Consider the following 26,145-nt stretch of genomic DNA (forward strand, 5'->3'; position numbering starts at 1 on the left):
CAATGGCTCAATAGATGAGATTGGAAGTTCATTCACGACCTTGGACTTAAAATAAGCCTATTCATAAAAGAAATTTAAAGTGCTAAGAAAAAACCCCATCTACGAACATCTAAAATTCCATGACTGTTACTGGGACGACTGCATCTGCTGAAAGATTGTGTGATGTGATCAAAAACACCAAAAATCAGCTTTCCAAGGTCAGGAATTCGCTTTCAATCTCTATCTCTATGGAACACCCTTATTTGTATGTGCTTGTGAATCTGTAAGGCATGTTTGTGTGTTTTCCATGTGTTTTCCGAACATGTCTTCTGGCTCTGTGGCGATCACAGGTGTTCATTCCACCGAGCCTGTCTGATAGATTAACAGCTGCCGTCACCGCATAATCGTTGACACCCACCACATCTGACATTACACAGATTCTGATTCTGATATGACAGCTGCACACACACATATGCACAGTTGAGCGCATTTCACAATTTACACAGAATTGTTGTATAATGCTGAAATTTGTTCCAACCCACACAAACTCATAAAAATATGACTTCATGAGCATAACAGAAATTAGCTGATAGAAAAACTGTAAAGTCCCAAAAGCAGACACAAGGTAAGAGCTATACAAAAGGCAGAGAAATATGAGCGTGATATTTGTTTGATTTTTACATGCTGCATTGCCACAGTCGTTATTATTCATATCCCTCCCCGGGGGGCCTTGTTTGAAAAATGGGACTAGAGCGGCCCCCCCCAATGTCATCGTCTCTCTCTTTTACGCTCACAAACACTCACGCACACACACACACTTGTTTGGAGTTGTGTTGGGGAAGTACAGCCAGACAGCGTCTCCCTTCTCCTCCTCCTTCTTCCCCCTTCCTTCATCTCTCCCCCCTTTCCCCCCCCCTTTTTTTTTTTCCTTCACTCTTTCTCCCCAATAGAGAATGATCCAGCTCGCCTCCTCTCTCCGTCACGCGGGTAATCAGCCTCTGCTATTTCATTTGGCTCAGTAATGAAAGCAATCCCAGTGCTTTTCACTGCAGCGCAGCCCAAATAATGAGGGCTGCCTCACCCCTCCTCAGCCACACCTCACCCCCAGTCCTCACCCTCTCCCTCCCAACCCTGCTGTTAATGGATGAAGGAAAGCAAATGTGTGTGTCTGTGTGTGTGTGATTTAGAATGTGAAGCAAGCAATCTTGCCAAGTCCTTTGTGCCTCTTTTCTTTCTTTCTGGGCTGCAAAGGAGTCAATTGTTTGAAATTTGATCAGCTAAAGTCTTATTCAGAGTATTTTGGGGGTGTTTTCTTTTTGAATTAAACACAAAGTGCTTCAACTCAGCAGGTAAATTATGCAACCCATCATCTTTTACTAGTGACAGAAAATAATGGTCATAATAATAATACAATACAGGCAATATAAAGTTTTGGCTTGAAAAACAACAATCTAAATCATTCTTGCATTTGTTAGAAATGGTCAGATGTCGCCAGTACACGTTGTCTCCTCTCTAAAATCTGATTTTTGCCACACAACACTGCAACCAGGCAGCAGACATGGGAACACACTCCAGATGGCAAGAATTTAACTCAAATACAACTCACCAACCAGCATGTAATCATTTGGCCAGCCGAAAAAAAAAAAAAAAATCTGTGATCAAATATGTAGGAGGTGTGAGAATGTTGCCGTGATTCACAAAGTTTGAGAGTTTGTCAGAGTCATCAATGTTTCCTGATTAGCATCCCTCAGCTCCAAATGTAGCCTGCAGCTCAGCTTCCGGGCTTAGCTTTCAGTCAGTGGAAAGACAATGACAGCAGTGACAGGTCGCTTTTTTACAAACCCAGCATTGTCTACCAAATGCAACGTAGTCAACCAACAAGAGATACAGGTCAGCAAGGTCAACACGAGTACCAATACAACATAGCTTCTCTGTTGCTTACGACGAACAATCAACAAGTAACATGGAGACGTGTGTCGAGCAAAATCCTCAACATACAGCAGCATGACAGTACAGAACAGACCGCAAGAAAATGAACAGAACAGACTATAGTACAGTACAGATGTGTCTTTGTGTAGAAAAGCATCTGAAATATCACTGCTGTTGGTAAAAACCTTATATCTTTGAAAATAGCATTGTTTTTATAATGGCGATGAACTTTCCAACATTTATAAAAGGATTTCCCCAAGGAGTGAAAAAAGTGTTTCTCATCCTTTACAGTACAATTCAATTTATTGATTCCGGTAGAAATGTGGAAAATCAGCAAAATACTGCAAGGCTTTCACCTAACAACAGTAATATTTTATCAGTGTCAATGAGGTGTTTTTTTTTTTGTGAAACAGCAGTAATTTAGTCTCAATCTTCTGCAGGTCTTCTGTAACCTGGGGCTATGTTCAGAATATACAGACTTTCTCCTAAATACAGCTCTACTAACTTCCTCTGCGTTCCAGTCAGAAAGAAATGTAATAAGGAAAGAGAGAATTTCGGATGTCCTGAAGAAAGCCCCCTTGGTTCAGCAAGGAGATGAGAGAAAGGAGGTCTAGCACAGGTGGCATAGAGTTCAGGTATTGCATTTCATGTGAATCGATCCCTCCGGATGTTGGAGACATTTGGCACAAGTACAACAGCAGTGGTGGGTGAGGGCATTAGCGGCGTGTTGTATCATCAAAAGTAGTCCAGTTGAACAGGAAGAGAGTGCTGGCACTCCACTGGGAAGATCCCATCAAACATTCAAGAGTGTCCGATCATGATTAAATCCTGAAGGTCTAGGAGGGGTGTCTGGGTCAGTCAGAGTGTCTGCACCAGTACGGGGAACAGCAGGGAGAGGTGCTCGGCACCTCGGATCGGGAGTTTGTGTGTGGTGTAAAAGTGGATGACCTCTGGGATGGAGTCAAAGGGCGGGCTGTTCTGTCCCAGCACGTACTTGCCGTCTTTATATTGTGTGAACTTCATGTGCATGAAACCCTGGCAGCTCCTGTGGGGGGAAAAAAAGAATTGAGATGGGGAAGGAGACAAAACAAGAAAGAGAATGGGAGAGATCTAATATGAAAGTGAAAAAGAGAAGTGTAGAGGAGAGAAATGAGAGACGACATGAAAAGTGGAGCACATAAAACATCGTGCAGCCTTCCACACATTTTGACACATAATGACACAGTGGAAATGACAAGCTGGATTTATGTTCACTTCTTTTTTTACTGCACTTTTAGGACATGATTCTAACCAAGATTTAACACCATGTCACAAATTAGGCGGGGACATTATGATGGATGGATGAGTGGTGTAAAAGCACATGGGAGGAAAGACAAAGGCAGAGAGAGGAGAACGCTGGACTGTGAAAGCAGTTGAGCCGAGAGAACTACACCACTTCCTCCCCTTTAAGAGCCAGACAGCCACGACAGAACTTCCCCTTTAAGAGCCAGTCAGCCAGCCATGATGTACGTCTAATTATAGAAGCAGAGGGAAAGACAAGGACCGAAACCGGTCACCATAATTGTCATTGTTCTAGTAAACCAAATTAAATTTGGACGAGCAGTGAAACCAAAGAAACTCACTGTGACTTCAAACTGCCAAAACAACAGGCAGTTCATGATCGTCTCACCGGCCTCCTGAGCACTGAGAGCCAGACGCTTCATCACATCAGTGCTCAGAGTTGACAGTGGGCTTTCATCCAGCCCTGTTTGTTTTGGGCTCTTTGTATCTCATGGTACATTAGAACCAACTAGAGCTCTTCCATAAATATTCATGTTGGTTTAAACGTTGGCAGGCCTGTCTGTGTCAGTGCTGACTCACTTTGGAGTGTCTCTTCATTTTGTCTCCATTAAAACAACCTTTCTCATTCCTCCCATTGTTCACATTACTGTGTATTCTTAATATACTCTAGGTGTGGTTCACTTTTCCAAGGACATTAATGCTGCGTTATCTCCAAACTTTAGTGCCCTTCCTCAAGGATATGCTGACAGCATGGCAGTAGTGACTAAACCAACCCGCCAACCAGTCTCAACACCCTGATAAAGACTGAATGTCAAGAACACAGAAGTTATGGGAAATAGCTTCCATAAAATTAGAGACATTAAAGGACAATTGGTTTATTACAACTAAAATAATTGCTGATATCTGAGAATATGGCAACATTGCTACAACAAAGTACAAGAAACACAAATGTTTGGAGATAAAACCCAAAGGATTAAAGTGTCCACCGATCACCTGACTGAAAGGCTTTACTTGGTGCCGGAGGGACAATAATAAGTGCACACAAGAGTCTGCATTCTCTACTTAATCATGTACACAGCCTTTCATAGACTTTCTTCGGGCATACAAGACAAGCAGAATGGAATAACACTTGCAAAACATCTGTGTATGCCTGACACAAGATCACACTCAAGAATTTTGTAGTCCCCTGGCACGTGTGGACTCCAAACAGGACTAAACAACGGACTAAATGTTTGAGACAAACATTTAAAACATTCAGACAAGGTTATACTCCATATACAAAGATGCCATGAAAAACATCAGGCAAATTTGGAGTTAAAACCAGAATGAGCGCACCAAAAATGCTGGTAATAATCTGTCATCGTACAGGTTAACTGTGTGCATGCATAACTGTGGAAAGTAAAGAAGTTCAAAGTAGGTCAGAGTCTTTAAATCTTAATGGTTGTTTAAAATGATTTTACAGTTTGCCTTTGTCATCTCTTCCAGATATGTTTAGCTAAGCAGGAGCCTTGTTTCAAACCTATATGATCAGACTGCTCGTGTTTCTTGCCGTGTCTGACCTCTGTTGAGTTATGTTGTGTTCTTGGATTTCCACTATTAAGTTTGTGAGTACAATGTTATTATTACTCATACAAATTATGGCCGAAAGTCAGACAATAAAGGCTGTATGAAACCAGAGATTCCCCTTAAGCTGATTAAAGATCTAAGCTGCTTCAACTCCTTTCAGATTTAATGCTGTTCTTTGTTTTGTTAAGACTCTAAGTCTACTCAGTGAAGGGTGATTCCTCCTTCTAAACAACTGAAAGAATGTAAGGTTGATAAATTTTGTAGGTTCATTACTTGCTCCAGACCAAGCCAACTGTGGAACCGGTGCCAACTGTGACCTTGTTGCTTGAGCAAATGTGCGTGTGCACTAATGTGTGTGTGTCAAACCCACTCTACTCATGTAAATGAGTAATGCATGAGCTTGTTTATATGTCAGCACAACACGGTGACACTCGGTGTCTCCCCCTCCTCTCTCTCTCTCCCCCTCCCTCTCCCCTTTCCCTCCCTGATTCCCTTCTTGTGTGGCCCACAGAAGGTAATTCATATTCATTAGTGATTATGGGGAGGATGATGTGTGCACTGAAGTGTGCTCTACCTGCCTGATTACCACTTAGGAGGCCCTGCTGGGGCCAAGGAAGAGGACCACAGAGAGGGGCCAAGGATGGGGTGAGGACAGAGGGATGATGGGAGGGCAATGTCAGCCCAGGACGATGGATCGTGGTAGTAATTACAAGGAAGAGATTTGACCAGATAAGCAGTATTGTGCCCTGCAAATGAGTATTGGGAGAGGAATCAGTGCAGCAGTGATCTTAAGTGGGGGTGATAGAGGATGGGAGGGAGGGGGAGAGAAGGAGGTGAGACAGATGGAGAGGTGTGGAGACTGCGATATGAGATCAGTAGCTCAGGTGGCTTCACACACACTTCGCACACACTCCGCAGTCACACGGCAGGAAAAAAAAAAGAGAAGAGCGCAATCAAATTGTAAAGCAGTTAATCCGAGAACAATATTAAAGGTGCTCAGGTGTTTCATTTCTTGTTGGAGTGGCAGAGTTAGTGTGTGTGAGTGTGTGTCCGTGTCCTACCGTAGGGACAGCGAGTAGTCGGAGCGGTTGGTCTGACTGTTCCTCACCAGATAGCTGCACTCTTTACACAACGTTAGCAGAGACTCTGCCTCCGAACGCGACAGCGAACCGTGGTACCATCTGATGGACAGAGCACACACACACACAGTAAGATCAAACAAATCAACAGCTGCTTTATCAGCAATGGATATTCAAATATTCTAATATGATACAAGTGGTTTGGTGGGATTCCAACACTATTTTATGACACTGGCAAAGAAAATCTATAGTGTCGTGTTATTGATTTGATGCAGAAGGTTGACAATTATAGCAAAACATCTCAAGATTAGTGTAACAATGATCATTACATCAAAGATAATACAAGGGGGAGTATTAATAGTATGAATATTTCTAAAGATTATTTACATTAAAAGAGTAATCCTCTGATTTAGCATTGCACACCCATAACATTGCCGGACTCAAAATGGACACTTTAAAAAGGAAAAAATTGATGCAGCAGAACCAGACATATCATCTTTTTTACTTCTTGCATTCTTATTCCTCGTCAAAATCTGGTGCCTACATTACCCACAACACAACTCGACTGCAGACATTTTGGTTGGAGACTGGGGTTTGTTATGGTAGAAGCAGCTACTGTAGCCGTCAAGCCAGGCAGTAGTGGTAGAGCCAGGTCTATGCAATTATTTATTTATCTAGACTTATATCATTTTCCATCCTCCATAACCACATGCTAATGCTACAATCAGACTGTGAAATTAGAGTCTTGGACTGGAACAACAGTTTTAAAAATACAGGAAGTGTGTCATCAGACTATAATCAAAAGACAAAACTGTTAGAGACCAACACAACCAGGAAGTGAAATACATGTTTTTTTGTCATACTCATGAGATTTTCTTGGACATGACTTAGCCAGGTGCACTGAACATCACAGGTTGACAGTGATGCTGTTTATTCAGTTTAAAACAGAGCTGAAGAAGCCCACAAAGCTCATAACAATCCTTAAGAGATCATCAGGCAGTAATGGGGCAAAATAATCAACTTACCACCCTCATGTATATGTGTGCACATGTCTGTGTTTGTGTGTTCATGTGTATGTGTGCTTAAGGGGTGTTATGTGCTTGGATTTCATTAATAAAATGACCCTTTATCTGCACAAAAACAGCACATAAATTACACCAATGATGTCTGAAATTACAAGACCAAAGTAAATGAGTGTTTTTAGTGTTCTGACTTAATTAGTTTTCCTTCTAACCTTTTGCAATTCTGTAAGCTCTGATGAGTGCTGCTTAGCTAAAACACATAATCGTTTCGTTTTAATGTGTCCAAACCCCTTAATAGATCAAAGTGGTGCAATAAAATTAGTTTTTGGCTTTATTTAAGATGCCTGGTTTCATCCTATATTTCTGTGACTTCTGAACATCTTACTCTTAACTTTCCTTGGACTGCCACATGTGCACATATATATTCATTTTGCACAGCTATGTGGGTACAACTAATGTCAACTGTATCACCGAGACGAATGTTAATGCTTTTGTTCTTCTAAGACACAGCAATTTCTTCACCGCACATTACATTAAAGGCAATTAAATTAATGGCAACAGGGACACTCAATCATTGAGTATCAAAAATCATTGAATATCAAGGCATGTAAACCTTTTAATCTAATAAAAACCTTAACAGCAGTGTGGTCTGCACTCCAATGCATAAAAAGTGATATATGTTCTTTAGCTCCTATGGGTTTAAAATAAAGACAGCATACATACACCTGCTTCTCCAGAGGCAGTGTGGGGTCCACTCTCTCCCCCACCATAGCGAGGCCTTCCTGTGGCATTCGAAACTTCATCCCCCCTCCTGCCAGCGGGCTGGACCTGGGGCCTGGAGGACGCAACCGCTCTGTTGGCGATGACGAACGGTCCCACTCTGCGCCATCAAACTGCACTGTTGGCAGATGGAGACAGAAAAAGTGAGTCACATTATTTACACTCTGCTGTGATCAAAAAGGGATTAACCCTCACAGCCAGACTTGGGTAAACATCAGACATCCGGCTATTACAAAACCAGGCATGCAGCAGAGAGACCTCTCGTTGGATGGGCTGAATTAGAAGAGAGCAGGTTCGGGTCTGACAGACTGCAAAACTATCAGCATCATCACAATTACTATCATCAACATTTTCCCCCAGGCCAGATGGAGACAGGAAGCTGGCGTCTTCCATGCCTGGCTCTGGTGCACTTTTGCATCTTCCAGTAGACTACACTGCACTTGATATTGACTAAGCAGACTTGACTCTAGTACGAATTACAGACTGAAGTGTTATTTACCCCTCTGTGCCTGCTTTCGGTGAAATTCAATCTACAGAACTTGTGATTAAACATGAAATGCACCACGGCAGCACTGAGCACACTGATATGAACAAGAGAGACAGCCTACTTAACATGGAACTTTTCATGCATGGTTGATACAAGAAGGGGATATGGTAAGAAGGGAGTGCTTTAAATTCTAAAACCTAACAACCGAGCAGTCGCAACAGGCAGGGACAGATGCAGGTGGTGCAGATGCAGGTCGCTGGGGGTTTACGGTGAATGTAGAGCAGATGTAGGACAACAGCCTGGATCATGGAGGTCAGGGCGACTGCACGTGTGTGTTTGTGGTGGGGTGATAAAGGAAGGCAGGGTAGGGGGTTATGTTCAGGGGTGAGAGGTCACCTTGCTCTCTGACGGGGGGCTCCTCCTCCAGCTGACCCACTGGGGCAGGCCAAGGCAACACCGACAACTCCCTCATTTCTAATACAGGGGGGGAAAGCGGGAGGGGGAGGAGGCGAGAGAAAAGGGGAGCGACAGAGTGAGAAAACAGCAGATGGGTTTGAAAAAAGTTAACCAAAAGGAAGATATGTGACAGAGGTGGTGATGATTGAGAGGTGAGACTGAAATCGGGTGCAAGATTTTAACGTGAGGAGGCGAGAGTAAGCGAGAAGTGAGACGTGAAAGAGGCAGAAGAAAGGGAAGCCCTGTTGAAAGTGGGAGAGGCGCTGTGTGTGTGCAGATGACAGGGATGTGGTGTCAAGAAATGTAGTTAACTATACTTCCTGTCATGTAGAGAAGTAATATACTCTATCTCCTGTCCTTGTAGATAAACAGGTATTTCAGACCCTATATTTAGAGTAATTTATCATGTGAGAGACGACTAAAGAAAGCAAAGAAGATAGGACACAGAGAGGACAGGGGAAGTCAGAGGCTGCATTATTTATAGTCATCTGAATGAATCCACTTTGAGAAATTGTCTGGTAGCGCAAGCAGCAATGAAAACAAAACGTGACTTCATGTGCGCTGCAACCCACAGCGTAGTGTGACAGAGGAACTGAGGAGCGGAGCGTGGGGGCAGAATAATGCACAATACATTGTCCTACCTACAGTAGGAGGGCGGCAGAAGGTGCACAGTGAGACAGAACTGAAAATAGCTCCTTATCTACCATGGCAGGCAACCATCTACTGTAACAGTAATTTCTACAGTCTCACACACACACACACACACACACACACACACATTATGCGAATTGCCAGTTTCACACCGAACATTCAGCCCCAGCTCAGAGCGAAAACGGATTACAAAACAAATACAAGGAAAAGACGGGTGACGTCTTAATGAGCCGACAAATCCAAAGACCCCCCAGGCCCGGGACATCAAAGGCCATTTGAATGGGCGTTTGGAGAGAGACCCAGGCTTTAGGCTTCATACATGCCTCTCTCCTTCCCTGGTTAATTATTGAGCAGGCAGACACACTCCGCCACTTTCTCTGGCTCTCTGTGAATTATTGATGCATGGCGCAGTACAATGGCCCCATCTGGAGCGGGCCGCACCTCCGCTGAAGCCAGGATTAAAGTGTGGCCTGGCACCCCTCAATGGGAGACATGCACGCAAACACACGCAAAGACACACACACACACACACACACACACACCTGACACCCCTAAACACCGCCACTGCCACACTCTGCTGCCTGTCCGCTCGCCACCGCATCACATTTCACACCTCTAATTCTCAAACAAAACTGAGAGAGACACACAGAAAGAGAGAAGGGTGTAAATGAGAAGCACACAGAAGCAGTTGAAGGGTTACAAGAAAAGAGAACAAGGATGGAGACAGGCAAGACAATTTATTACAGATCAGAAATGTGCTCAGCCAACTGAGTGAGAGATAAGCTCAGGTAGTGGTGTACTGCCGACAGAGAGGAAAATTCCATCAAGATTCCTCTCTCAGTGTTTGGCTGTTGTCCTTCTTAACAATGAATCTTGTCTAGTGTCCTTGAGTAAACTGAGGTGAGAGGATTTCAGTTGTTTCCACTGCCTTATCCATCTATTAAATATTTCTTGATCAACTCAACACACCTTGAAATGAGGCAGATCACTAAGATCACTAAACCCTTATCTTTTGGTCCAGTGTAGTGCTAATCTCCTACCATACTGGACTGCATTACCTTGTATCTGAGCTGTAAACCAGTACCCAAGTAGATAATGGAATGAAAACCAGCAGAGCTCCGGGTCCTGAGATCCAGGATTGATTATAGCTCATCAAAGAAATCATCACATTGGCAGATTTTTGTATCTCTGTGGCTAATGTGAGCTGCAAACACACACACATACATACAAAACCACACAGAGAGTAGACACAGCCAATAGAGGCGAGACATTAAACAGACCGACAGAACCGTCATGAAAGAGGATTTTGGTGTAATGTTGTGGTAATAATAACTCTTGCTTTTTAATTCACAGGAAGATTTAAAATGCCCCTCTTCCATGTTCTCACCTTCTGTCACAGGCTGAAACTTTCCACACTGTCAAACTATATAAAATCTCTATAAAGAAATCCATTTTCACATAAACCACATTCTTTTCCTGTGATTCAGGGTGACCCTGAAGCCTCCTCCTAAAGCTGCAGGTCTAATAAACAAACGTGGATTCGGTATTTCTGTTTCTATCTGTCAGACTGAAACACTGGCAGCTCTCTCGACTGCAAAAGACTCGACACAAACACACAGAAAACCATGTCTGAGCTCCTCATCCTGATAACAAAAGGCTGAATACCAAACAACACACAATACACACACACATCATAGCATGTCACTCATTCACTTGCTGGGAACATCTGGCTTCTATTCACTTCAAATGGGAACCTGTGGATTTGTCATAGACAGAGAGCTTTTAGTACTCTGCTTTGTTCTCAAATACAAGACAATGAGACACATGAATGGTTTACAGACAAAGGCATACTCACACCAGCGCTCACAGTCTGTATTCATGACTAGTACTTCAAATCTACTAAACTGTATCCAGAATATATGCTGAAACATCAGTTCAGTCTCACACTTGAACCCAATGGATGAAACAGGTGACAGCAATTCAGTTATTTGCAGTCTGCCAAAATCCAACGTGTGCTTGGCGCCTCAACTACCTGCTAACATTTACCAGAAATGATCTGAGGGGGAGGGAATGGCCCGGCTAGGTTTTCATTTTTGTGTTGCGCACGGGACACATCACCTTGAGTGACGGATAACTGATTTTTCGAACACACCAGCTGTTTTCTGTGTCCTCTTAATAAACGAGGAACAGACAAGACAATAGAACAGCTTCATTAGGTCCATTAATGAAGGCATCTGTTTTTCAAACAGCCCTCACATCCCGTCCTCTCCTTGCACACAAAGACCTTCTGCTGGGCAAAACGGCCCCCATAAGGGAAGACAATTAACACCTTATGCCAGGGCAGGAAAAAAAAAAAACATGCATTCATATAAGTTCTCTTTTCATAATATGGATCTGCACCATTTTGATTTGAATATTAAAAACATCACATGTTCCTTGACAATCATTTCTGTGTATCCATTTTCCAGACATTCATTATATCCATTCCCGTGTGGATTCATGCAGCTCTTCCCGTGCTGCTCTGTTTTTCTTCATTTCTAGTCCTTCACCTATCTCGCTCTAAGTGGGGCATTATCTCTCTTTTCATATTCCCTTGCTCCTTTCCTCTCTTGTCCTACTCTACTTCCATCATCTCTCTGTTTCTCGTATTGGTCGTGGAGAGGGAATCACGAAGGACATGCCTATTCATTAATGTCAGTAAAGGTTCACTCTGAAGAGACAGAAAAGCTGCGAGCAATGAGGAATCAAGGGCAAGAGAGAGGAAATGTGAAAAAGAGAAAAAGGAGGCAAGAGTGAAAGAGAGAGAGTGTGAAAAAATGGTCCTTCTACTGCCAGTAAACTGATGAAGAGGCTGGTCTGATGCCCCCAGGGCCTGCTTAGAGCAACAGAGAGCAGAAATGGAAATCTGATTTTCCTTTTCCCTTTTTTCTTTGTCTGCATGTTTGTTTAAGTGCACATATCCGACACAACTTCAATTTAAAGGATGAGTGTGTAAGATTTAGTGGCATCTAGCAGAACAGAATTGGCAGAAATGGAATAAAATATTCATAAGTATGTTTTAATCAGTGTATAATACCATGAAAATAGGAATCGTGTGTTCGTTACCTTAGAATGGGCATGTAAACACAATTCAACTCAACAACCTACGTAAACAACGTAGCCGCCAATGTCATCATAAACAAAACAAAATTGACATAGTTAGCGAGGTCAGCAGCATTGTCAAACACTGTCACAACCATCATCATCATCATCATCATCATCATCATCATCACCACCACCAAATGAACAACACCATCACTACTATCTACCCCCCTGGCCTGATTTCAGAAAGGAAATGGCTGTGGGAATGAATGTGCGCCTGTATCTATTGCTCTTTACAGGGGGGAAATCTGAACCGGGAGCCAGAAGCTAGGATCTAAAACTCAAAGTGAAGGGAGTGGGTGCTGACTGATAGGATGGATTTAGCCGTCTGCACTACCTGTCTGTTATACAGATCAATGAGGTTACTTTAAACATACAACACACAAACATACATAATCAAGCTCCAACAGGAACATGTACACACTCAGAATAGCTCAGGAAACCTCGTCCTGCCCTGTCAGAGCACCTGTATCCAAACTTCCAGACACAGCACATATACATGCTGGCACTCTGTCAAGGTGTTCTTGCAAGCTTTGCTAAACTGAGCTTTTTGCTTCAGTATTCATTAACACTTGAAAGCAACCTTTAACATCCAGCTTGCAGTGCTATTTGCAAAAGTAAGGAAAACGAAATCAGTGCTGTGTATAACCTTTAAAGCATTTTAAACATTTCTGTATATCTTCTATCTTACAGTAATATTTTTTTATTTCTTCAAATTCTTTATTCTTTAGCTTTGCTCCTCAATTGCCAAGAGTCTGCAGCCATGTTAGCAGCTTTGTGAGGCTGTATTTATTAATTCACCATTTTAATTTAGCTTGTTAGCATGCAAACATTCACTAATTAGCACTAAACACAAGAACAGCTGAGGCTACTGGGAACAGTTTTTCAGGTTGGCCTACGTATGTGGTCATAAACCAAAGATTAAGACAAACTGAAATTTTGACTTGTTGATGGGGCTAGATGAAAACTTAAAGGGTCACCAAAGTGATTACAATTTATCCTGCGGGGGACATGAATGTTTGTACCACATTTCATAACAATCCATCCAATAGTTTCTGAGATATTTTAGACATGAACCAAACTGGTGGACCGACTGATCGACCATTACCTTCCATTTAAACTATGAGGCTAGCAAGGCTAAAACAGTGGTGACTGACGCTATGGATAGGTCATGAAGACTTTAGCTGTTTTACATAACTGGTGTCAGGTACCCTTTTCCCAAAACACCTGCATAGAAACATTTTGTTGCAGTTTACGTTTTCGGCAACAGACATTTGTGTGGAATAAATACACTGCCAGAGATAAGAAAAATAAATTATAGGATATGTTGTTTTGTCCCACAAAGGGTTTACTTATACCTAAAAACTCATCTGTTTCACCATTGTCCTGCTTTTGGGATGCACACATTCATACTCAGGAGCTTCACTGTATAAGCTCAGTCCTCTGCTGCCGTCTAATGAGCAGCTGCACTGGAACAAGAGGAGAATAAGGACTTTGCTCAATGGCACCATAATAGTAATTGCTAGGGATGGCAATGTTATTCATTCACCTTCCCCAGACTTCCAGCTGATTTGCAGCTCTATCATCCTGTGCCCACTCCTCCCACCCTCAGACAGTCGTCATCTGCATCAAATGGCTCAAAGCCCCCTTTCAGGACTATAACACTTAAAAATGTGAAATACCTGAAACACCCATTCATTTCTTCATTAGGTGTGGCCATCAGAGAGCTAATGAGATAGTGCCTTTCATTAGCTCACTAATTGGTGCCGAATGGCTTCGGGGCCAATCTCTCACCGCCGGACTGTGTATTGACTTCCAGGAATTAATGACTGCTGTAATTTGAGCTGCATGGTGGCGACGGGTGACAGCTTTCCAACGTTGTAATTAAAACCCACCGGACTGAGAGGGGCCTGTCACGTCCGACCCTTCAGGCACCGCCAGGCTCACCCTCGCACAGCTGGATAAAGTGGGGTCCACATCTGATGGAAAATAAGTCAAATGCTTTGGAGGCAAGCTTAATTCTTATACTATTTGAAAAATAGCAGCAGCACGCAATATTCACCCTGGCGATTACATTTAAGCATGGATGGAGCGCCGTGGTAGCCACATGGTTACAGCGCATGCCATGTAACTGCAACATCTCTTGTTTGAATCTGCCTGGGGATCTTTGTTGCATGTCATACCCCTCTCTCTCCCCCTTGTTTCCTGTCTGCTTCTCTACTGTCAACTGTCAAATAAATGCAAAAAAACAAAAACATTCAAGCATGGATAAGCTATTAAAATCATAATCAGAGAAATTCCGTTCAGAAGTGCCTGCATGAATGCAATGCACACAAATCCAAACACAATATAGACCAACCTCCCTACACCCACACAAACACCCCCACACTCATTTGTGCCAACACGCACACAACCTCTTCTCACCCTTGAATGTGATGCCTGGTGATAATAAGAACTAGAAAGCCTGGTTCACAATCCGTGTATGTGTGTGTCTACAGTATGTGCAGACGTCTGTGTGAAGGTGATGATGAGGCGAGGGCTTAGGGGCTGCTGGCAGATCGCTATGCCCCCCTTTGCCCCTTATAGAGGGTTATCTGAGAGAGTGTGTCACATCCGTAGGGAGAGAGGGCTGTGGCGACAGCCCTGTCACCGCCGCTGCGCTGGTGTGTGTATATGTGTGAGAGAGTGCGCCTATGTTAGTGGATGACTGATTACACCCTGCCACAATGGCCCTGGCTCCCCCCTCTTCTCCCTCCGCCTCACCTCGCCACAGCCCCCGACCATTAATTCTCCTCAACGCCCCTCCCCTCTGAAGCACTGGGCCTCCACAAACATCCAGCGAGCTGCCACCAAACATACAATAACCTTGGATGTCCCTTCCTATTTCTCTCCAGCTAGCTTTCTCTGCAGTCTCTCTATCCATTTACCTCTCTCTGTCCATCTCCCTCTCATACCTCTTCCTCATCTCTTTTTTTCCCCCCCTCGTTCCATCTTTTCCATCTCTCTCTTCCAGCTCCGTTCTTGTCCTCCCCATCTCTCCCCTCCCTCACATGTGGGCTGTGCCTAGCAACGCTGAGTGGGTCTGGGAATATGGATTAAATGTGAGAATGGAAAATACTGTTTGTGTGTTTACACTTCAGTGCTTTGGTCTGCTCAGACAGACAGCATGCCAGCTGAAGAGTGCTGACTCCAAATGGAAAAAACAAGGGGTCAGACAACTCGAGTCGTGCAAGCGTTTTCCTCCACTGCGTTCTCTAATGGTGCTGTAAGCGCTCCTCCGCGGGAGTGCATACTGTATGTGGCACAGAGAGGAAGAGCTGGAGAGGGAAAAAAAACGACAGATAAAGCAAGAATGAGTACTAAGTAGGTGAGAGGTGATACAGGCTTTTAAATTAACTCTCGTCCACCTCCTTCTCAAATCATCCCCACTCTCAAATAAGTTCTGGTGTCTCTTTGCTGCTTCTCTAGTTAATGTGATTTGAGCATGAAGACTGTGTGAATGGATATGTGTGTGTATGTGTGTGTTCAGACAATTGTGTGCTGACCATGACCCTTTTATTAGCAGTGGATCAGTCACGCACATGTAGGCATGTAATTAACTGAGAAGGGGAGGGGAGGTAGAGGAGTGGGAGTGGAGGGAGCACCGATGAGGCAAGGTTGATTTATTATCCCATCACCTTGACCTTGGTGACTTGGAGATGCAGCTCAATTAAGTCGACTTGGCCTGGCATGCCTTACACTGATCTACTCCTAAATGACCTATCAGTCTGGTTCTGTTTCTCTTTACCTCACTATCTCTTACTTCCCCTTCACTCTCTCCTTCCAATTATACTCAGTAGATGGAACATAATGGGATGGGATGAGACATGCACTGTCAGTATGACTAAAATAATAATCATGCACCATGCCTATTATTTAAAAAAAATACTGCAGATAACGCCATTATTATGGAAGAAAATGAACCCTGTGTTCAGTGTCCCTCCTCTGCTAACCTTCTGTTAACACTCTGTCCCCATATGAAGCCTCTCTCACACATAAACACACACACACACACTCAAGACGCCTCTGTCAGTCCGAATGAACATCTAAGAGGTTGTTGTGACTGTGGTCTGTCATATGTGTGAGAGCAAGAAATCAATGGTGACCAGAAGGTGTTTAAATGGTGTGAAAGGGAGAGAACGATGTGTGTCATCTGAGCTGAGACAGTGAAGGTCACAGAAGTCTCCGTTTCCTGCAAAAAAAGAAGGGCTCTGCAGATGTGATGTTGAGGGGCAGACGTTACATTAAAGGTCAGGACAGCCAGATGAGTATTTCAACATGTAGAATCAGCAGCAGAGCTCTTTGTGTGCTCCTGGCAGGGCTCTGACCTTTAAATACAGTCTGGTCTTAACCATTTTCAGCAATTCTATGGAATGATTCCCTTTAAAAAAGAAGCATATTTTGTGAGATACCTTATGGTATATGCTTGGCAACTAACTTCAGGGGATCTCTGTAGTTGGTATCGATTCACTGTTTTGCTTAAAGACAATGCAATGGATGATTGCCAATATGGTTGCTTTAAACTGCACCTTCAGTTAAAAATGCTTTTAGTGCACACTGCTTACAGCCTGAATCTAAAAACCTCTTCTTTTTTTTTGCTGAATTTTATTCTGGGAAACTGAGTATCGATTGAGCCTGGCAGCATGAAGCCAGAAGAACCAACAAGGTATGAGGAAAGCTTGAGACAGTAATGTGATTCAATGCCTCTTAAAACACTTGAACAGACATGTAAAATAGCCATTTTAATTATAAAATTAAGCAGCTCCATAGCCAAACTCTAAAAATGATTTTCTGGTCATTTTTACAATGAAAATCATAAGCAAACATCAGTAACAATCCAGTTAATGGAGTATTCATCCAATCAGGTGTAGGAATGGTTCATTGAGGGAGATCTTCTCCCGTGATTTGAGCCTTTTTTTTTTGGCCGAAATGATCGAAACTTCATGGATGGATTTGTCAGACTATGCTCTGCTCTGGTTTTTGCTGATGTTGCTGTGATAATGATTTTTCTGGTTACCTGCAAAAGCTTTGGAGATGTGGTCCTTTTTCCATTCCCAGGGTTGGTCATACTCATCAGCTGGTCTCTCATCATCTTGCGGCAGCCTGCTGCTCTCCTTGCCCTCCTCCTGAGGTTCTCCGTACACAAAGCCTAGACGCTGGCCTCGTTCGTCTTCATAGGGGGTGTCGTAGAGCTGCACCCCGCCCCGCGCCCGTCCTCCTCCTGGGCCACGCTGCAGCTCTGTCAAAGCATACCCAAAATAACACAAATTCAGTATAAATGAAGGCAAACAGTCAGAGTTTTGGTGGTTGTGTCGCATTTAACCAGTCTGCAAGAAAAACAGGCAACGTTAAGCAATAACATTTGCCGGTAGTGATGAGGTTCCCCTACACACAACACTGATATTATTCTTTACTATAAAACAAAAGCCTGTTGAGCTCTGACATGACTAGAATTAGAAGAGAGAGACGAATGATGTTTGCACAGCTTGCCGTGGGCTCAGAATCTCATATGGGGGGGCTTAACGATGCCTTGGGCTAGATGCTGAATAGCAACATGGTGGGCAACCCCCCACCACCCTCCTCTCATCTATCCGAATCCCAGCAGCAATCTAACGCTGCTCACAACAGCATCCATGTTTCCTTGTTAACATTTTCATCACTTTCTCAGTAGGTTCCAACTAAGAAATGTTTCTCGGCACCTGCAACTATTATGTGGAGTCAAATATGGCCATGAGATAAAAGGCTTTAACATTATTGACACAAGCAAAAGGAGGAAATCAGATTTCTGAATGCATCAATAGGAGCATCAAAGCTGCAGCAGCAGCAATCAGCAACAGTCCTTTGATATGTTGACCTTAAAAATGTACCCTTTAAGGGAAACTGGTGGCACAGAAGAGGAGAAAATGGGAGGAAAATGAAGGAGTAGGCATCTTTTGTGTCCACACAGCCAGCAGCCTTGCAAAGGAGGCACACTCACGTGAGAAGGGAAGAGTGCTACGACTAAATGGCAGGGTTCGCTGGAGAAAGGCAGAGGAAAACTTTAACCTTCACACGACAACACACTGCTATTGGGCGACCCTGTAGTCACCATGGCGACTGAGTGGAGGCCCTGGGGAAAGGCCTTGAGGTTATGAAGAGGAGGGTGGAGGGAAAATGGAGAGGAGGAGCAAAGGAAGGGAGGGGGGGAGAGGAGGAAAGGAGGTGATGAGGTAGAGGAGCAGGAGGAGGAGAAGGAAGAGGAAAGAGAAGCAGTGAGAAGAGAGGGGAAGGAAGGGAGCGATGGGAGAGAGGGACAAGGGAGGGAGGTGGTGGTGGGGGGGGTCTGTCAGCGTTTGATGTTAAGTCATTGAGACAGAAGCACAGCGGGGCTGAATGCTGCTCTACCTGCGCTGGGAACCCGCGGTGTCAGCGGCGGCCTGGAGATGGAGAAGATGAAGGCAGAGAGATAAAAACAGGCATGTAGGAAATAAAATGAGAAATTCATAGGAAGCATGATGGAGGAAAACACAAGCAGGAGGGGGGAGAAAATAGCAATTTGACAGAGAGGTGACAGAGACTGAAGACTGAGGGGAGTGATGATGAGGAGGGCTGGGGAGTGTTTAGGTATACAGATGTGTGTCAGAGCACCTTATGACACAAGAACTGGAATCAGACCTGTCTTTTAACATCATGAACCAAACTGAAGAATCATGACTGCGTTAGAAACACAACAAGAGAGGCAGATGTTTTTTTTCCATAAAAGTAGAGTCTAAAAAGCACACAGGTGTCTTTTCAGGACAGTCTTTGTGGGAGATAATTACTATTCCGATCTCACATCTGTCTTTGCCACTCTGCTGTGTTTTTTTAATGAGACAAAAACAATCTGTGAGACAAACAGACAGACAGACAGACAGACAAAAGCAGGCTGACAGACAGCCCTGGAGTGACAGTCTCAATTCAAAGTCAATGAAAGAGCTGTGACAATGCTTTTCCAAACGCTCAGCCATCACCGCTGTGAATCTAATCTCTCCAATGGCTCCATCCAGCTGCTGCGAGAAAAGATTTTCTTTGAGGTTTTTGCGATTATTATGGATTGGTTGGGCAGAGGAAAGGATGCTTCATTCACTTAGGCCTGAGATTATGAACTTCATTTGACCAGCAAAAAAGCAGAGGAGGTGACAACGGAGAGAGGACAGGACATAGAATTTGCTAAAAGACAGATTAGAGAGATGGCCAGACTCCCCTCAGGGCTGGGGAGAGCCCTTGAGATGAAGCGAGATATAAATGGGAAAAGCGGAGGGGAGGGGAGGGAAGGAGAGGGAGCGGAGGGGGGGGGGGGGCTTTTACACTAAATGACTGGGACAGACCAGGGAGAGCACTGGGAAAGGGGCAGACAGAGATGTTACAGGAGGAGAGACAAATGGAAAACGATAGATGTGTACTAGACGATGTGGGGAGAAAATCACAAGGGAGGAGGGAGGGTCCGAGAGTGAATAGACATCTCTAATAGGGACATTTCGTGAGGCTGAGAGCCGACTCAGCTGCAATGAACTAAAAACACAGTGGAGAGGACAGTGACAGCAGTCTATTGCACAACTGTTTATTAACAAAGAAAGCAATAAACATGAATTAACACCAGCGTCTTGAGAACAAAGAGCAGAAAAACATGGCAATAAGGATACATTATTTTATGAATGCAGAAACAAATAATGTCCAAATAATATCTCATTGTTGAAACAACATCTCAGTGTTGATGTTGACATGTGATCAATGATAATAATACTTCAGGCTATGGTTTGTTCATGATTTGGTAACCCTGAAATCCAATAAAATACATGCTTGCTTTTTTTAATGTAGCATCGGAGAAACCTAAACCCTAATTTAACCCTTTGGAGTATCCAATCTTATATTACGAAGGCAATCCTGATTCATCATTTGTGGGCGTACATGTGGAGATAACAGTCGTAGATAACTAAAAATAAGAACCTGAAACACAAAAAGGAAGGGATAAAAGGAGGGAATGGAACCGAAAACCCCATTATATTCTATGATAACAATGCGGCTCACAGAAACATCATAATACTGATAAGATACTGAGTGATGAGTCCACTAACCTGTTATGACTCTCTGGGCCTCATATGGTTCCATGTAGCCGTTGTTCTCAGACGGAACGGGTCCGAGATCTGGTTCTAGTCGGTGGTCCAAGCGAGCATCGAATGGATCAGAGTAATCCGTGTCCCCTGCCAGCGGAGCAGACGGCACCACCTAAAGGACAAGACACACACTTACTTATGAAGAAAAATGACTTATGTCGCAGAACATTAACTTGTCCCCTTGGAGGAAAAAATGTCTCCAGCATTTCTGGACTTAATATAATAAGTACAAACCAAATAAAACATGATTTCCGTCTTGCAAGCACACTCGCAAGCTATAATGAATTTGAATTCCAGCCAGCATTTTGTAAAAAGCTTCACATCACACTTGAATAAAGTACAGGACATAAATGCTCTCTAATAGTCAGGAAAATTCAGTCTTCGCTACATGTATAACTGCTGAAAAGGAAGAAGTGCTGCACAGACAATAGCTCATCAGGAGACTGAGATGGAGAGAGCAGCACAACACTCTTAACCAGCAATCACATCCTCTCTGAATGCCACATTAAATATATGTTTGGTTCCACAGAAAAATGCTTTTCGGGTATCATTGTCACACTAATTTGCACCTTTAGAGTTCAACATCACGATTCCATGCAGATTCTATGTAGAGTATCTTTAGTGGCAACATAATGTTGTTCCCTCTTCAAACCCCATGAAGAGGAACTATTTTGTATCTTTGTTCCCACATGAAAGCTATATGCAATGCAGCGAGAAACTGTCCTGTCTGAGGATGATCAGTTTTTTTTTTGGCTGGAGTGAAGAGGGATTTGGTTGGTTGGTTGGGAGCATTTGTTCCTTCATACAAGCACAGGAGGAAAACAGTGGTCAGCTGGCACACTGACAGCTACAAAGGCAGCCATATGGTCTCTCTCTCACACACACACACACACACGTGCACGCACCTACAAGTGCACGTACCGACAAACACTGTCACCCTTTGGCAAAGTGCTCTCCTATGTCTCTCTCCCTCTCTGACAAAGGAAATCACTCTAGCAAAGCGTGCTGCCCAAATTCCTGCTAGACATGTGCACACCCTCACAAAATTACATCCTAATCCCTTGTTGATTCTGTAACAGGTTATCTATTGATGTACGGGAATCTGCAATGTTAATTAGAGTGCTGATGTTCCCACAGACCCTGGGAAATTAATGAGAGCAGAAGGAGAGTGGGGTAGAGAGGGGAGCTATCGACTGGAGTTAAGACTATTACTTCAATCCACTTCAGGACTTTTGCACTTGTAGCATTTTCCATGAGTGGAGTCATGGATTTAACTGCAGCGATGAATATGATAAAACCCTGAAATACCCCTAACTTACTCAGCATATGTGAGCTGAATTAATGTGCAGACCATTTCCTTGTAAAAACCTTTGCTACAGTCACTCTCTCTCAATAACATCTGTTTGTCTTTTTACTTCTCGGTAGCTGCATATGTTCTCAGCCAAACACGCACAGTGCACAGGCAGGACGGCACTGCAGTCCTGATGACACAAACAGCACCACGGCATAAATTATAGCTCCCTGTGGCCCTTGACATATCACCATACGGCGCACTGTATATGGCCCCTAACATGTGCTCATGCAGGGGTCTCTCAGCTTGCAAAACCAAACCTCATTTATTATTTATGATAGGACATAAACTCAAGGGACTGTGACCCTCTCTGATTCAATGGTCAGCTCAAGCCATTAATAATTCTTTCTTCCATCTAGGGAAGAAAATTTATGTGGCGCGTATATAATGTGATTTATTTAAACAATGCATTATTGTGACACACATTACCAGTCACTTGCTTATGGAGTCTGATCAATAAAGCTGTCACGGTGATGGAAACAGGATAAGAGAGAAGTGGGAGAGCTTTTTTTTTTTCTTTCCTTTCCTTCATCTCTCCTTCTCGCTCTCATCCTCCACCTCACAAGACAGCAGCCACATAAAAATTTGAATTTGTCATCACTTGCTTTTTGCTCTGAACACCTACAGTAAAAACACATGCTGAGAAATTGAGGCTCTTACAGGTTCTTGCTGGTCCTCTAAGGAAATGGCACTGAGGAGGATCTTGGTGCGCCCCAGCTCCTGGGAGTCCACTTTGATTAGTCTGTGTTTGGGGGACTTCACGTCCACAGTAGAGGACTTCATGGGAGACCCATACACAGGTGTGGCTGGCTCAGAGGCCCCAGACTCGCCCCTGGACCTGTTTTCGGACTCCTCATACGGATCTTCGAAGTCCAGGTCCCTCTGGAGCCGGTAGGCTTTCAGGATCTCGCTCTCTGTGTAATCTGGTGTGGGCGGCTGTGGAGGCACCTTCCTGCTGCCAAAGCTCAGGTAGTCTTTCAGCCACTTTGCCATTGCAGCTCTGATTCCAAACTGCGTGCGGTGGAGTGAGAGCAGGAGGCTGCAGGGGGCAGACAGGGACAAGAGGGTTATTGCTTGACCTTATTTCTGATGAGATTGTGAGAGCTGAGGATTGGATTTGCTCTGTGTGATTTTCTGATCGTGACAAGGATTTAAAAAACAGCTCTTCTATTGAAAAAAAAAAATTAAAAACACACAAAATATTAATCCACGCGTCCTGATCTCCCAATATTTGCGCACGACAACTTTCTCCTGATCACAGACCCACAATCAGTGTGCGTTTATATGCACTAAAGTGACACTAAACTACACTAACAGTTGGGCTTTACGCACTCCTTTTGTTTTACGCAGGGAGCAATAACATCTGGCATCTGGACTTTGCCCAAAGGCTGCAATTACATCTCACACCCCGGCTATAAAGTCTGACGTGAACATGCTGATAAAAAAGGAGGACAGAGACTACGACAGGATATTAAAAAGTAACGTGGAATCAAAGAAACCGAAGTTGTGTTAAATTCAAACATCTTACCTGCTTTTCTTTTGTAATTTAACCAACATAGAATATGATAAGTTTAATTTGGTGCAGAGTTATTCGAAAAGCTGTACAGCTGAAAATAAGCTAATTTTTTCTTAAACTTCCCCTCAAAACAATCACCAAAATTTAAATGCTTTAATGATTTAAATGCCAATGAGCGCAGCGCTGCGAAGGCACACTCACTTACCCTGTTCAGTCCTTCAGCCACTTTGGATGCTTTATTCCGCGTTTCTTCATGTCGATGACAAAAAACCGACACAGAGAAGTGACAAAGCCTTCGAGTGTTCACGCTTTTAATTCCAAGAAATGACAAGAAAAAAAAGGGAAAAACGTCAGCTTTTCAGGCACAACAAGAGCGCCGAAATCCACCAGAGTTCCTCTGACGCCTGACGGTAAAATGTGCGAGTGAAGAGAGCGACTACAGCTCCGAGAGAAGCTCAACCGAGCGATTAAAGGGGAGGTGCTTCATTCCCAGAGGAATATCCTATTCCCTCTCGCAGTCAGCCGACCGTTCACTCATTGAAATATCTGCACATCACACAGGCTGCAACAAGAGAAGCATCCTCTTTTAAATTCACAATAACTGCATGGGGAAAACAAATGAAGAACAGAAACTGGGGGGGGGGGGGGGGGGGATCATCTCGCACGAACCTGCTCCAAAGATGTGCATTATTTATTCGCATGACATCACTGGAGACCCCCCCCCCCCGCCCCCCATCCCACCTCACCCCCCTGTTTTAGCTTCACAGAAGGTTTTTGAAACTATTTTGTCTTTTCCTTCTTAAAAAACGTCTGACTGCGAAAAGCCTGAGGGGTGAACAAAACTGTGATGCTTCCTTATAGAAGGTTTTGGTGGAAATCCCATCATCCTTTAGGGCAACAGTCAAGTTTAGACAGAACAAACACAAAAAACACTCCTTATCACATACACAAGATGGCAAAAGCACTGAGGCCTGTCCACTCTGATTGAAAAATAAGCCAATTTTGAGGTTGTGTGTGTGTGTGTGTGTGTGTGTGTGTGTGTGTGTGTGTGTGTGTGTGTGTGTGTGTGTGTGTGTGTGTGTGTGTGTGTGTGTCACCCCTTTTGTTTCACTCCTTTTGCTCTGAGTGTTTCATCCTGTCACAGATCTCCCATTATCCAAGATCCAGGCTGGTAAATTGGATTGTGTGCTACAGTGAGTACAGCCATCTAAGTCTGTTAAAAGACCGTAAATGCTTCTTTCTTTACGACATTCATGAGCTCACTTTTCTCCCAGCGGTGGGAGACTGGATGAGGTCATCGGGCTAGAATCCCACCCCCACTACTATCACCACAGCCATCAACACGATCCCATCAAGACCTTCACATCACACTCCTCCTGCCTGCTCTGCACCAGGGGTTCACCAAGCTTCAGGCCAGACATAGAGGAGAATGTAAAACTGGCCCCAGACTGTTTGTAAAGGAAATCTGATGTCACTGTGGGTGTGTGATTGCAAATATGGTATCTTGCAAGTCCCAGCAGTTCAATAGTGGTGAAGTAGTAAACTTAAATATCAATTTCATGACATCAGCCAATATGAAAGCCTGTCAAGGTAGTTTTTGTTTCTGGGAAAAAGAAGTTCCTGCTGCACTATAAAGTTTTTTTTTTTATTTTTTATAACAGAACTAGATTGTGGGAGCAATAAAATCTCACAAGAACAATACTCACATTCATATTGTGAGAGCCAGTCATTATTATGTGGGAACAAGATCAATATGCTGTGCTAAGGGTCTTATCTTGTAGAGATAAGATCTACAGCATTAATTCAATAAGTTGATAGAGATCTTGTTGGCACTTGATACAACAAGATCATTTATTTACACAATATAAATGAATGTTGCTCCTGCAAGATAACAGCTTCTTCCCACAAGTTAGGATGATTGTTATTGTATGATAATCTCTGATCTTTGGGGCTTTCTTGTATCTCCTTCTACCCTTTCTCTGCCATTCTTTTCTACCTTTGCATTTTTATCTCCTGTCATCTTTGAATGTACCACTAATCTTCCTTCTCCCCGCGCTCACACATTCTCCTTTTTCATCCACACAATCCGCTCAGTCCAACACCTCCTCTAACCCCCTCCTGCGAGCCAGTAACATATTGAGCATACATTTAATTTTTCTTTCCATCCTGGCCTGGGTGAACTGTATGGAAGAAAAGATTGGAACTGAGCAAAAGATGGAAAATCAGAGAGAGAGAGAGAGGGGAGGGGGTATGCTGTCAGACTCAGCAAGAGGAAGACACATGGAGAGCAAGAGGGAGATGAGAGGAAAACAGAAATTGAAATTCAGGATCTCTCACAGAGACAGATAATCATAAAACAGAAAGACAGGTATGAAGTCATTGTGTTTTTCATGCAAAATAAACACTATCGCACGGGAGCCAAATATTTAATTGAATCAGACGAAAAACAACAAAGCGCTGGAAGGAATATTTCAGAGAATTAATAAGACTCCCTCATTATAAAGGGCTAAATATGGATGTGACATTTTCTCTGAACTTCACGCTTTCAGATGTTGCTCTTTCCCAGCTGAACAACATCATTTATGAATATGAAAAGGTAAACAAAACAAACAAACAAAAAAAAAGAGCTGTTCTCTCTGTAGAGCATCAGCGGCTGTAGACGTTCGTGTACAACCTGACGCACATCAGCAAAGCATAATCTGAATATGAACATGACTCTTTGGATTGGATTAAAGA

The 26,145-nt window shown here is 43.5% G+C and overlaps 1 protein-coding gene across 2 annotated transcripts; it reads right to left on the reverse strand.

Annotated features, from left to right (window-relative positions):
- Positions 1-1,329: 1,329 nt before the first annotated feature.
- Positions 1,330-23,904, reverse strand: shdb (Src homology 2 domain containing transforming protein D, b). Of its 2 annotated transcripts, XM_067597105.1 has the most exons (8): positions 23,615-23,904; positions 22,554-22,932; positions 20,504-20,654; positions 17,428-17,649; positions 8,520-8,597; positions 7,580-7,754; positions 5,817-5,936; positions 1,330-2,953 (listed from the first exon to the last, which is right to left on the reverse strand). In XM_067597105.1, the coding sequence occupies exons 2-8, from the start codon at positions 22,884-22,886 to the stop codon at positions 2,767-2,769; spliced, it is 1,266 nt and encodes a 421-aa protein (XP_067453206.1). In that variant the 5' UTR covers positions 22,887-22,932; positions 23,615-23,904; the 3' UTR covers positions 1,330-2,766. The 2 variants fall into 2 exon arrangements, with proteins under 2 accessions (XP_067453206.1, XP_067453207.1); XM_067597106.1 differs by lacking the exon at positions 8,520-8,597 and having other exon boundaries at positions 23,615-23,898.
- Positions 23,905-26,145: the final 2,241 nt, after the last annotated feature.

Source organism: Thunnus thynnus, chromosome 8 (genome assembly GCF_963924715.1).
Source record: "Thunnus thynnus chromosome 8, fThuThy2.1, whole genome shotgun sequence".
In the NCBI taxonomy this organism is placed as follows: domain Eukaryota; kingdom Metazoa; phylum Chordata; class Actinopteri; order Scombriformes; family Scombridae; genus Thunnus; species Thunnus thynnus.

Bases quoted from the DNA above. Each gene is read 5' to 3' on its own strand.
- shdb (XM_067597105.1), bottom strand. From the start codon at position 22,886: ATGGCAAAGTGGCTGAAAGACTACCTGAGCTTTGGCAGCAGGAAGGTG. The intron at 17,650-20,503 runs GTTAGTGGACTC...ATGCTTTGACAG, and splicing joins GGCCCAGAGAGTCATAACAG to AGCTGCAGCGTGGCCCAGGA. The intron at 5,937-7,579 runs GTATGTATGCTG...TCTGTCCATCAG, and splicing joins CTGCCTCTGGAGAAGCAGGT to ATGGTACCACGGTTCGCTGT.